General features: G+C 42.4%; 1 protein-coding gene across 2 annotated transcripts in view; it reads left to right on the forward strand.

Annotated features, from left to right (window-relative positions):
• The first annotated feature begins 4,393 nt into the window (after nt 1-4,393).
• VAT1L (vesicle amine transport 1 like) overlaps nt 4,394-13,299 on the forward strand; it is a 53,230-nt gene continuing 44,324 nt past the window's right edge. For both annotated transcript variants that reach the window (XM_071567807.1, XM_071567808.1), the window contains exons 1-2: nt 4,394-4,737; nt 9,838-9,967. In XM_071567807.1, the coding sequence (XP_071423908.1) occupies nt 4,508-4,737; nt 9,838-9,967 (360 nt within the window). In that variant the 5' untranslated portion in view covers nt 4,394-4,507. The remainder of the gene's footprint in view (nt 4,738-9,837; nt 9,968-13,299) is intronic.

Below are 13,299 nucleotides of genomic sequence, written 5' to 3' on the forward strand. Positions count from 1 at the left end.
CTCTTTAATTTAAAATGCAACACATTTTCATTACTTTTGATGATTCTGAGGAGCTTTAAACTGCATCTGTCCGCTGAAGGGAACTGTACAGTTCTTTTTAGTGACTATAAACAGAGAATTGCTTCATTACTGCTATGATTCATACATAGCTTCACCAGTAAGAGAAAGCCCCTGACTAAGATAAAATAATTGTATTGATTGGAATTAACCTTAGTAAATAGAGGTCTCTTGTTTTTAAAAAACCTCAAACAAATAAATCTAGCATCCATACTCTTAGAAATTCCTTTGGAAATGTCTGTCTTTGTGAATACATTCTACACATGGATTCAGACGGGAAAAGTCACTAAAACATTTTTCCTATTGATGAGAGATGTTGTGTGTAGTGTATAACAACAGTGTGTATAACAGTGTATAACAGCTGAAATAGGTATTCTGAACATGCTCTCAAAACATAATGCATAGGATGCATCTACTGTCAAGCAATAGGGATGTTTCATAGCCCACAAAGCGGTACCAGGAAGATGTTGAATAAGATTGAAAAGTTACAAGAGTCCTGAGCATTTGTTTTCTGCAATAGACAGAATTGTATAACAACAGACTGTAAAGAAAATAATATTTTGGAACTGAATGTACTAAAAGCTGCCTTGATTATGCATTAAACCAGCCAGAACATATATAAATATGATTTTACTAATTTAATTTATAACTCTTAGAAAAATACATAATTTAACTTAAAAATGCTTTTAATACTTCATTCTCTAAGACAAAATGTGATTTATGCACCAGAGAAAATTACTGAGATAAAAAATGCAACATTATGCACTCTGAGGATTTGGTTTTTCCATTTGTGTTACTTCCTTTGAGCACAGTGATTAGCCATTATTCAGGGTCTTACTTCTTGTTCCTGCTAAGAAGAGAAACTGATACAATGACATCAAGTCATTCTTGCACACAAACCTCATTGTTCTTCAAAAAAAAAGATGATATAAAGTACATAATGAGTGGTGTAGAACAGTTCTTTTAGGAGTAGTGTAGGATAGTTCTTTTGCACAAAGGTTTAAGGGTTGTTTGGTTTGGTTTCATCTCCACACAGCATCAAACCTTGGATTTAACTAATCTACTTCAGTTTTTGATTGACCTTACACATGATCTGTGTTTCCAGTAGTAACTTCAATTTCTTCCACTAGCTTACTCCAAAAGTATGGTGATACTACAGTGAGATTTATCCTAAATGGCTGCTGCCCTCCATAAGATTCAGGCCTGGACCCTCAAAACAGCATCTGTTTTGTCCCTGATATGGTCATATATAGGTTCTTTTGCTGAACATACGATTATGTTCTGAAAACAAAGAATCTGAATTAGGAGGAGATGTTGACTGCAACTGCCAGCACAAGTGCACTGTTACATTCTCCTTCTTTTCTACATAGCATTTGGAAAATCACAATGGCAGAGAAGAGATATCACCAACTTGACCAGCAGATAAAGGTGGTGACAAAAGAACTCTTAATTCTCTTTTGTTTAGGTTCTCACAGTGTGCCCATTAATATTACATTACTTGTCTATACCCATCAAATCGAGTCCTGTGTTTTCACTTTTACAGGTCTAATCCATGGACCACTGAAGTCAGTGGAAAGTCACCACTGGAATGCTTTTACTGAAGTCTTAAGTGATATTAATGGCCATCCCACAGCCTATTTCTAGAGCGGTTAAATTTACAGTCAGCTGTCAGAATAAATCCTGCCTTTATATCTCAGAGTAAGCTTCTGTACTGGACCATCTAATATTCTTAAAGAAGTGGTTATGAATTAAATCAAAGTAATGGAATCAGGATTATGGAAAAATATCAGCTACACGCTACCTCAGTTGCCACAATTGACCTGGTCAAGTACTGGTTCTACCATATTTTATGTTTCTATAGAACAGCCATCTGTCAACATTTTGACTTGCAAACAGTGCATGGTTAAGGTACTTAGGTTAAATTATCTTTGGTTCAGGACCAAGGATAATTTAAAGCAAGAGATGGCTTTAAATCAGTATGGGAGGATTGATGAGAAGACTCACAAACCATTGCAAAACAAATGTAGTCTGAGGGTCCAGATTCACTTCTTTGGCCATTTCAGACTGCTGGAGTGATGCAAGTGAGCTGTCCCACAATCTCTCCATCTTTCTAGATGTCATTAGTTCCATACGTTATCTGCTTTACTTTCCCCAGTCATTCTGCATTTCACCACTCATTTGAGTTAGAACTGTAACAAGATGCCAGCTGAATGAATCATCCGGAGTCAAATGCATGTTATTCTTTATTCAGCTGCTTCCCGCCTGGTCATGCATTCAGATGGCCAGATCTAAAGTGACAGAACTTTGTATTCCCTATTACAGCACTGAATCAGCCAAGTGTAGGGAACAGTGAAGGGATGTTCATGGTACTACCAGCAGAGCAAGGGAGGGAAAAAGGTTCCTGACCTTTAAAACTGTTTGATCCCTCCCCAAACTTACTTAGAATGAAGTAGATGCCATCACTTTAATATATGACACAGAAAATGCTTGGTTGTGTTAGTGAGCTGGTTCTGAATCTTTGTCCAGCACATATCTTAAGGACAAAGTGAGGGTGTTTAAGGCAGCAGACTCCATTTTTTATAAAATCTGTTTTAGGTTCTTGAGATAATGAAGCTAGTGACGCTTCCCTGAGGTTAGCACTGTTTCTGCTTTGCTTCTGCTTTGCTCCTAACAGGTATTTGTTTACTGTTTTGCTTATGACAGGCTTAGATGATGAATTCTCAGAAATGGCCTTTAAAAATTACTTTGTCTGTAGACTTTTCAGAGACTAGACAGAAAAAAGCTCCAAAAGTGTTACATAAAAAATATAAAAGAATATGAAAACTCTACCGCTTCCTCTACTATCTCACTTTGTCAATGTGAATGAAAGTGTTTTACACCATTACTCATTATAGCTAAGATATTTCCAAGGTTTTTCGCTTCCTTTAAGTACTTGAACATTGAATACGTGATCTAAGATGAAATAAATGCATACTGGGAAATTAGGGAATATTGATGATGAACTCAGACCACTACAAATTCACTGCCTAAAGAGATGGTGATGATAATCCCTAACAGAAGTCAGAGAGGTCCTGAAACTTCTTTATAAGAATCCATTTGCTACAACGGGCTTGGTGGAAGAACTGTGTCCACAGAGAGGTCTGCAGGAACGCTGGCCATGCACACAGCAGGCTGCAATGAATTTGAAACTCCACAAATACATAATTTTAGGCATGTGAGAAGTGCATTAACTCAGACCACAGGGCCATCAACAAACTGATGCAGGGATCTAATACCAAACTCAACAGGCACTCTGTGAACACCCATGGAACCACAACTAGCAATCTCCCAAAGTCCATGCTCACCTGTCCCTGGTAAGGCTGCAGGCACTGACCATCATTAACACAGAACTAAATAGCTGATGCCTGAGCCTCGTTAGGGCCAGTCTGTGTCCTATGCCCTGCACTGCCATTAAAAGATTAAATTCCCACAGGAACCAGCAAAGACCAGCATCAATCCCTGGGGAAAGACCTGTAGTATAAAGGCTTAAATGTGCATTACAGCAGTCTCAAGCTTGTATTGCTTGCTTGAAAAGGTGCATAGCAGTTGTGAGGTAACTGCCTGCCTGTATGGTTTTCCATACAGTATCCATAAGTGTTCATAGAATCATAGAATCGATTGGGTTGGAAGACCTCCAACATCATCAAGTCCAACCCTTCACTGCATTGGCCTCAAGAACAGCTCCAGGACAAAGAATGGGGAAGGAGCAACTTTGCCCACTAGGCTGCCCTATGAGGCTCAAGACCCCTGTGGGTGCCTTGAGTGGAAACTTAAGCCATGATGCCATGAGATGAGAGGGCAGCCAGGGTGACCTGCCAGCCTTTCACCTGGCCCCACACACAGCTCCCCAGGGGCTTTAGGCTGTGCCCTGGCCTAAGGTGACAGTGGGGTGGTTTGGCCTGGAGATGAGCAGGTCCAGGGCTGACCTTATCACTCTACAACTGCCTGAAAGAAGAATGTAGCCAGGTGGGACTTGGGTCCTTCTCCCAAGTGAAACAACAAGCAACAGGTGAGAGGACATAGTAAAGCTGCACCAGGGGAGATTTTGGTTGGACTTAGGAGGAATTTTTTCACTGAAGTGGAGATTAGACATTGGAATGAACTGCCTAGGGAGGTGGTGGAGTCTCCATCCCTGCGACGATGTTTAAGGAAAGACTGGACAGGGCACTCAGCGCTCTGGTCCAGCCAACAAGCTGGTGTTCCGTCCTAGGTTGCACTCGATGATCTCACATGTCTCTTCCAGCCTCCTCGGCTCCGCGATTCCGCCTCGGGGGCTGCGTGTGCGGGGCCCCGCGGGGGCGGCGCGGGCGGCAGGCGCTGCGCAGCCGGTGCAGTGCGGCGGGCGGGCCCGGGCGCTCCGCGGCCATTCCACTGCTCTCGGCGGCACCGCGGGAGCCGCCGCAGCCGCGCCATGGCCAAGGAGGGAGCGCAGCGAGCCGAGGAGACGGAGCAGATGATCGAGAAGGAGAGCGGCAAGGAGGCGGCCGAGGGCGGCGCGGCGGGCAGCCTGCGCGCCGGGGACACGAAGGAGATGCGAGCCGTGGTGCTGTCCGCCTTCGGCGGGCTCAACAAGCTCCGCGTGTCCAAGAAAACCATGCCGGAGCCGCAGGAGGGCGAGCTGAAGATCCGCGTCAAAGCCTGGTCCAGTATCGCCCCTGGCGCTCTCTTTGCCCCTGCGGGTGGCGGGGCGGGGTGCGGGGGTCCCGCGTGTGTCCGCGCTGGTGGCCGTGCCCTGCGGCGGAGCATCCCTGGGCTCGCAGGGTGCGGGGCGAGACCCGCAGCCCCCTCGGCTGCTGCTCCAACTTCCCTCACCTGTGGCTCCCCCGAGGGGGCAGCCCCGCTCCCGGTGCTGCTCCCGGTGCTGCTCCCGGTGCAGCTCCCGGTGCTGCTCCCGGTGCTGCTCCCGGTGCTACTCCCGGTGCTGCTCCCGGTGCTGCTCCCGGTGCTGCTCCCGGTGCTGCCGCCGCCCCGTCCCTTCCCCCGGGGGCAGCAGGACCGTCGGGCACCCGCCGGGTCGGTGCGGAGCTCCGAGCGCCCGGTCCAGGCGGGGCTCTGTGTGCGCTCAGCGGCGGCTGCGAAGGGGCAAAAATAGTCGAATTGAATTTCACGGTACCAGCTGGGAGAAATGGGGAAAAACCACGGCTAGCAGCATTCAGGGGTTTGTTTTCTTTGAAAAATGTGGATGGCAGCTTGTGTGTGTTGCTCAGCATCCGTCCCTTTTCCTTCTGGCACTGGCTGTTGTTTTTCTCCTGGGAATCACTTACTTCAGTCACCATTCTTTTTTCCCCGGGCTGGTGTGGCAGCATGACTGGAGCTCGGGATAAGTTACTTGTGTTAGTCCCTGTGCCCAGGTGACAAGTGGTTATGGTCTGGCAGCATCCTGAAATGAGCTTTCCTAGATAGATTTTTAATTTTTTTTTTTAAATTCCCGGAAAATCCGAGCAGACTGTTGTTTTTCTTAGGTTGCTGGTTCTTAGTGCACATGTTCCTTCCTGAAAATAGGTTTAATTCTTTTAAGTGGAAAGAAGCAACATTAGGATCTTAATAGACACCTTGATGTGTACCAAAGACTGAATTAATTTTTGCCTAGGCAGGGATGTATCTTCTGTTGTCCTCTTCTGTGTGAAAACATGGTGCTTCTGGAAGATAAATTTCAGGGTGAAGGCCAAGTTGTTTACTTAGAAAGTAACTTGCATTACAGATTTCACTGGTATGGGGCAGTAAGCTTCTTCGGAATGATGTATGCAGTGGGTATGCCTCAGATCTTGGAACATGCTGGTAGGTTAATGTAGCTGAGTGTCTTGACCTATTCAGACACTGGGCTTTTCATCTGGTGCTTAATCGGGATCATGAGGCTTGTGACCTGTGTGAGTATTCCCAACACCAGGGTGTTGCCTATGAAAAATGGTGATATCCATCAATCTGAAGAAGGACTAATAAATAAGGGGTGGAGATTTTTTGTATTTTTTTTTAAGCTCTCCACCGGTCACACTGGGAAAAGCAAGAAATCCTGTGCTAAGTGAATATAAAAGCTAGTAGCATAGTAGCTGCTGGGCAGCTCATTTTGCTATCAAGCAGGGCTGTAATTCCATTTGAGAACAGTGTGTCTTGTTTCCTGATTTTTTTTTTTTCCAGCCATTGGGTTAACAAAAGTTAACATGCAAAACTTAAAAATGTTCTGAGTTTGTGGACATGTCTCTTTAAATGCCTGAGGGGTTTACAGCACTCTCTGGTACCTGTATGAATTCCACTTTCATCAAGTCAGTAGCTATCTGTGTATCACAAATAGCGAGTTACCTGCCCAAGAACACTTGGCTGTAAAATAGAAATACTTGTCTCTGCCACAGCTGCAGTTGCTTTCCAGGGCTGCAGTATCAGTAGTGAGCAGTGTGAGTTGCACACGTGCTGTTTGACATCAGTGGACCCCTCAGCTGCCTCCTCATTAACTGCCAGGTTGCACAACGCCCCATGTGCTTGAGAAGCTTCCCTTCATCCCTGAGGAGCCTGAAGGCTGTGGAGCATCTGCTTGACATTCCTGACTGGAAATGGCCAGAGGGCTCAAATGTGACCAGGTCACCAAAGTGTGCTTCCAAGCAAAGCTAAATCAATTTGCCGGTTTTCTTGACCTGAGCCTGTAAATGCAGAAGAATGATTGGGATGATGATGATGGACTTGGGCTGTAGCCTGGGAGACTGAGAGAGCTGTTGGCTCTGCCCAGGGCAGTGTGCACATGTTGATGCATGCAGTGCTGAAGACACCAAAAATGGGCTTCTCCAGTCATCAGTATGTGGTACCAATCATGTTTTCAGTTGTATCAGCTTTGCAGTCGACCAGCATTGCAGATGATTATTATTTTTCTCAATAAATTGATGGAGAAAAATAATCTTTATTTTAAGAACAATGTGCATATGCATGGTAAATAGTATTCACCAGTAAAAAGTGCAGGTTTTGTGTGGTCTCTAAATTCCTGGGGGATGAAACCAGTTGAATCATATGTATAGACCAGTTAAACCATATGTACACACTTTGTAGTATGGTACTAGAAATGGAGAATTTGGAGGATATGTTTCTATTAGCACTAAGGCAGAAGAATAATTCTTTTGAAGGTTTGGAATATCAATGATCCAATTGAAAATGTGTCAGCTGAGATGAGTCATGTGTTAGCCTCATTCAGTGACTAAGAAATGGAACAGCCATCGATGTCCAAGCTGAGTCACAGCTTCTGCATATCTCCTGAAACAATTTTTGATTGATAATGATGAAGCAGTTGAAATTGCTGTATTTGTTTGTACTGTATCTTGCGGGCAGCAGAACATCAGTATACATATTGTTTAAATGATGAGACAAACCAAAGCAGTCTTTCAGAGGGTGTGTCAGTAAGGAATGGTGTCCTGTAATTACTTCCCTCTGTTTTTCTCTTCTCTTCTCTCTTAAAATTATTGCTCTCTTGTGCCACTATACATGTGCGTCATGAGGGATGAGGCAGGAATGACCCTCTGCCTGTGAGGTACCAGCACTTTACAAAACTGGAGCAGTGAAAAAAAATCCTCAGTGTAACAGAGTAGCAGATGCTGTATCAGTTTTGCTCTTGATCAATCACTTAGTATTTGGTGTTCGTGGGATAAAAACACACATGAGATTTGATAATTTAAAACCTTTCTCTTTTTCTTTCTTTTACTTTTTTTTTTTTTTTAGGATTGTTGGGCAATTTGCTGGCTGGGGTAAGAGGAAGGATTTTAAGAATGCAAAACTCAGTAGTCCTCTTTATTTGCTCTGTGGCTTTTCATTAACTTCAGTAATTAATTTCAGTGGAGTTTTACACTGAAATAAGAAAGACAGATCAAAAGCAGTACCTCTCCAAAACCAAATTCTGAGGGGTAGTCTACATGATGTGGGATTTTGCAGTGGAAAGTATGGGGCATATTCAATTTTGTGGGACAGAGCAAGGAGAAACAAGTTAATTGTTGCTTCCTACACTTAAAAAAAAGGGAAATAAAAATGCATCAAAGAAAATAATACTCATGATTCTCAAAACTTGTGTTAAGGTAGAGCATTGCAGACTGAAAAAGTCAGATTCAAGGATAGTTCCATATTTGATAAAACTTGTCTCCAGTGGTGCACAGTCTGTACAGTTCAGAGAGACATCCCTGAACTGTCACAGAAAGGTTCTTGCAGAGCCCCTATGTCAGTGTATCTATCTTGGTAATTCATATCCTTCCCTGTCTTCATTTGCATCTAGCACTTGATTTAGGATTAAAAACACAACTGCAAGAAACTGTGCATTTTTTGCTGCTGGATCACTTTGCATGTATTCAAAAGGCCATTGCTGAAGTTCTTGTACACAGACAGTGGTTTGCCAACATCAGTGCTGTGGGGCCTCTGGGTTTGTGGTGTGTTTGCGGGGTTTTTGTCTGGATTTTTGTTCCTCTCACCCAGATGATGACTGCCTTGCAGGCATTTTGCTATTTGGAATTTCATTAGCAACATTACAGCAGTGATGTGGAGGTAGTCTTAGCCACTGGATAAGGTGTGACCTTTCCAAAATAATTTCAAACCTTCCAACTCAACTGTGTGAAAACACCTCCTAACCTTCCAAATGGTTGCTATAACAAGCTTGGTGTATGAACATGTTGAAAGCTGTGAGTTCAGGTCACTCCTAAACCTTCCACCACAATTATGAATGCTTACAGTTGGTGGGATTTCCTTCCCCCTCCCCAGTGACCTACATCCCATGAATGCTGTGTTGTCTTCATGCTTAGGTTGTGTGTCTACTCTGTCTTTTAATTTGATGGCTCTGTTCAATCTGTGTCTTGATTAGTATCTGACTAAGGCTTCATCTAATAAATCCTTATGCACGTCAGTAACGTTACATCTCCGAGCAGTTGCTGGTGTCATATGTGTGAGTAGGACTGGCTGTGGGTTTGGCTAACAACAAATACAGGGCTATGTTTCAGAACAATGGATTAATCCTGAGACTTATTTTAGCTAGTTAGGAGTTTTAAAGGTGTAACTATGGCATTAAGGCCAGTAATCAGTATATGTGTATTATAGATAACTGATGCCTTTTTTTGTGGCTGCCTAGAAAACCACACATTTTTCCTTAATAAAAATAAATAGCAGGCAAAATACAAAGCAAAGGTGCTTTAAGATTTTTGCTAAACTGAGACTACAGGGAAAGAGACCTGTATTTTGTTCTGAGCAGCAACCCTGAGGACTTCAAAGAGCTAATAACTTTTGCAAAACTGTACAAACGTGATCCAGGAAGGAACAGTTTTAAACAAGAGCCTATCTGGTACTTAGTAAGTTCATGTTAAAGTTTGGACTCCTGCCTGGTACAAACACAAGATGCATTCCTGGGGTCACATCAAAGGCTAGGACAGTTACAGCTCTTAGCCCAATATATCTGTGAAGTGTGAGGTTTGAGGTTTAATTCTTAAATTGACCTGGGGTTACTTGCCAGTCATAGAAATTATAATGTTTCACTGTACTGAATTTTTACATTCCCTGTGTGACTCCTAAACAGTCTGGTAAGCTGGGGCTGATGGCAGATGTGGTTGCCTGGCATGTGCACCCTTTGCCTGAGGCCCCTGTGGCAGAGGAGGAAAATCCCTTCTGTCCTGCAGAGCCCAGATTTTTAATGCTGCCCTGAAGTTTCCTGGTTTCCCCAGCCTTTACCTCACGTTTTCCTCTTTTGCTTTGATCTGTGGTAATCTTGATTTTATTTTTTCCTGTGTCTTGCAGTGGTTTGAACTTTATTGATCTGATGGTGCGACAGGGGAATATCGACAACCCTCCCAAGACGCCCCTTGTTCCTGGGTTTGAATGTTCTGGAATTGTAGAAGCTCTTGGAGACAGCGTGAAAGGATATGAGGTAAAGTTTCTTATTTTCATAGTGAGATATGTAAGTCTCATAAGTAATCACCAGTTCATTATATTGTCCCTAATCCCCTCTGCTGTGCCACTGACAGCAGCCTTCACCTCTCTGTTGGATTTGAAAGGTCAGTTTTGCCTTTCTGCTTCCCAAGCATGAGAATGACCTCTGGAATTAGTTTCTGAAGCCACCGCTGTCATTTCCTTAAAATCCTTCCTGAAAAGTCACTTCTGCCATGTGCGTATCCTGATGGCTCAATAGGAACTGGAAAGCATAACAGATGTCTTTTAACAAAGTGAAAACAATTAAATTAAGTTGTTACGTTTCTTTTCTTGGCCAAATTTGCTGTCATCACTGCTTTTTACCTCAAAGCCCAGATGCTGATGATTCTAGTTTCAGCTTTTGATGTTGAGCTAACAAGAGCCCATCTACAATAAGCATTGCTTCCCACAACTGTGTGCATTAATAAGATGCAGATTAAATTGGGACCCTAATTCTGAGTGTAGGACTTACTCTGTTTGCTCAGGAAAAGGATCTATTTCACCTAACAGAATGTGATAAATGACAAATAGTTAATGTATATAATAAAGCTTTCGTAACTGGTTATGGGCTTTTTTGTATCTCTTATGACATATAAACAGCATTTAGTCCTGCTTTCTATTTCATTATTGACAGTAAACATCTATATTCTCTCCAATATTGCATTTTTATTTCCTGAGTAGGTAGAAAATTTTGGAAATAAAATCTGAGTTAATACATGTCAATGCTATCTTTGTTATTTGCAAAGTCAGTCATGTCATCAAGTAATCACCTTTTCTGAATTCTTATTATATCTTGATCTTAAGAAGATAAAAATAAATACAGACATTTTTATTTAAAGATAACATTTTGCTCTTCTAGAAAAGCTGTAAAATTTCTCAGTTGAAGTAATATAATGGCCAGTTTAGTTCCAAGTAGGGTCTCAGTGATGAGGTTTTCTTAGGACGTTTCTCTATCCCCCTCCTGCCTCATCTGTGCCTTGAAACAAGTCATAATCTTTCAATGTATTTTGTTACAAACAATAACTGAACAGTAATTTTGCTGTTTGAAAAGCTTTGCTGCCTCAGAAGTTCTACTCTTTTATAGTTATGCTCCATATCAAAGAATATTTTATGAAAGGAGTATGGAAAATCTCTGCTCTAGATCAGCCACTCTTATTTTAAAAGCTCTTGTTATTTTAAAGAGCATCATGAGGCTACAGCATATGGTGCCTGTTTGAATAACGTTGTACCTGACTGAATACACTTTCTCTCTTTTTAAAGTTACATCTTTGTTCTGCCTGGGGAACGTGTGTGTGCTGGTGTACTCCCTGTCATTGAAACAAGCCATAGTATTTTATTTTTTGCATATAATCTACATAGCCATGGTAGTGTTTAAGTGATCCAGAAGAAGGGTTAACACTCGAAGTGACTGCTGTGAATGAGTCCATCAGCAGGAGAATGTGCCATGAGGAAGATGCAAGAATGTTCTGTTGGTTTCTGTATGGAATTCTTGCATGAAACAGGAGCACACCGGATGCTTGGTGTCTCCTTGGCATATGTTGTTACCTCTGTCCAGAATAATGGCAAAAATGACAAAGATTGCACCCTGTATCTTCTGACCTTCTTTCCCTTTGTAGATCTCTTCCAGTTCAAGTCCTGTTAAAGTCGTGGGGATTTTGTGCTCTGGAAAAATGTGTCTCACAGGCCTAGTCTGTACTACCCAAGATATTGCCATCAGCTACTGTCCTCCTTTGCTGTGATGGCAAAATAGTCCTTTTTGACAGCAAGTTGTAAGAACGTATTTTACATTGAAATACAGCCCTTTTCTTATGGAATAGTGTAATGCCTATTCCTTCTCCCATTGAAAGAGAAAGGAGATTTCTGATGATCTCAGCTGTATCAGGCCCAATCTCTCTTCAGCTGGTGGGATGATTCTCAGGAGCTGAGTTCTAATCTGAACTGATGACTGAGCTTGGATAGTGTTTGTGGTAAAATGTGGTGTGTATTTTACAAAGAAACCCCTCGGGAATCAACAAGAGGGACTTCTCTGTGTTTTTTTTGGTAATAGTTTATGGTTTATGGCAAGAATATAGGGCACATAAACATCTGAACTAATTAATTCTAGCAGGCTTTCTATTTTAGACACTTCTCCAAGTGCAGAAGGGAACCACAGGGTGGTTACCAGTGAGGCATTGTTAACTTGAGTTCGTTTTTCAGAAGGAAGAGGCATCTCAATGAAATTGGAAAGACAGCTCTGTTTCAGCATTCTCATTCTAAAAGAGACAAACCCTGCAGAGCTGTCAGCAGCACCTTAGCTTTTAGAAAACCTGTGATATCCCAAAGCCAAAGTGATGACAAGTACTTGGGAGACCAAAATGTGCTTGTGCTGTAAATGTTTGCCTGAAGGGAAAAGTGTTGTGCTTTATTCCACACCTGGACTGTTCCTAAAGCATTAGAGGTATTAGTAGAATGTAAGGGAATACAAGGCAGATAAGCAAAGTTATTTTAGAGGTACAGCTGCTGTTAGTTTTAGTTAAAACATGAAGGCCTGAAGTTTGCTATTCCTGTCTTACACTGTGGCTCCATTGAAGAGCTCCTTTCATGGTTAAGGATGCTGGTTTTGTTGGTGTAGTCTAGAAAGGCAAAGGGTCTAAGGCAAGGTAAAAGGTGTGTCGGGGCTGCTGCTGCAAGCCATTATTAAGTGTTTGTAAGAGTTGTGCCAGTGAAGGTTTTCATACACACTGGACAAACATTTGCTCACTGTGGCTGTCCCTCATAGCCCCAGGAGCCCAATTTCTGCTTGAAGGCTGTACCCCTGCAGAAGCCTCAGAGCTCCTGTTGACTTATTATTCTTGTCCACCTGTGGGAGTCAGTTATCTCTGTGTTAAAAACCTGAAGCTGCAATGAAGGTCATCTCCAAACACGAACCTGAAGTGCCTGGACCTCTGGAAGGTTCCTAGGAGCAACCAACTCTATCTAATATTTACAGGAAACCTTTATTTCTCTGTAGGGACTTAGTCTTTTATTATGATATATTTTTCCAAGAAACTGAGTAGAGAAATGTTGCATTCAAAGATTTCGATATTTCGTTGCTCCCTTAAATCCTGTCAGAGTCACTTTGTAGGTTTCATATGCCTTAAAATCCAGAGATATATTTTTATTGTTTAAGGTGGTTTATTTGAACTTGCAGTATCAAACTGTGCTCTCACATGTGGCATAGAAATGACAATCACAGATATGTATTGGCAAAATCAGTTAATAAGTTAATAAAAATAGAGGGATGATACAGAGGATGTTATCTTTTAAGTGAGT

The sequence above is a fragment of the Pithys albifrons genome, chromosome 12 (genome assembly GCF_047495875.1).
Source record: "Pithys albifrons albifrons isolate INPA30051 chromosome 12, PitAlb_v1, whole genome shotgun sequence".
In the NCBI taxonomy this organism is placed as follows: domain Eukaryota; kingdom Metazoa; phylum Chordata; class Aves; order Passeriformes; family Thamnophilidae; genus Pithys; species Pithys albifrons.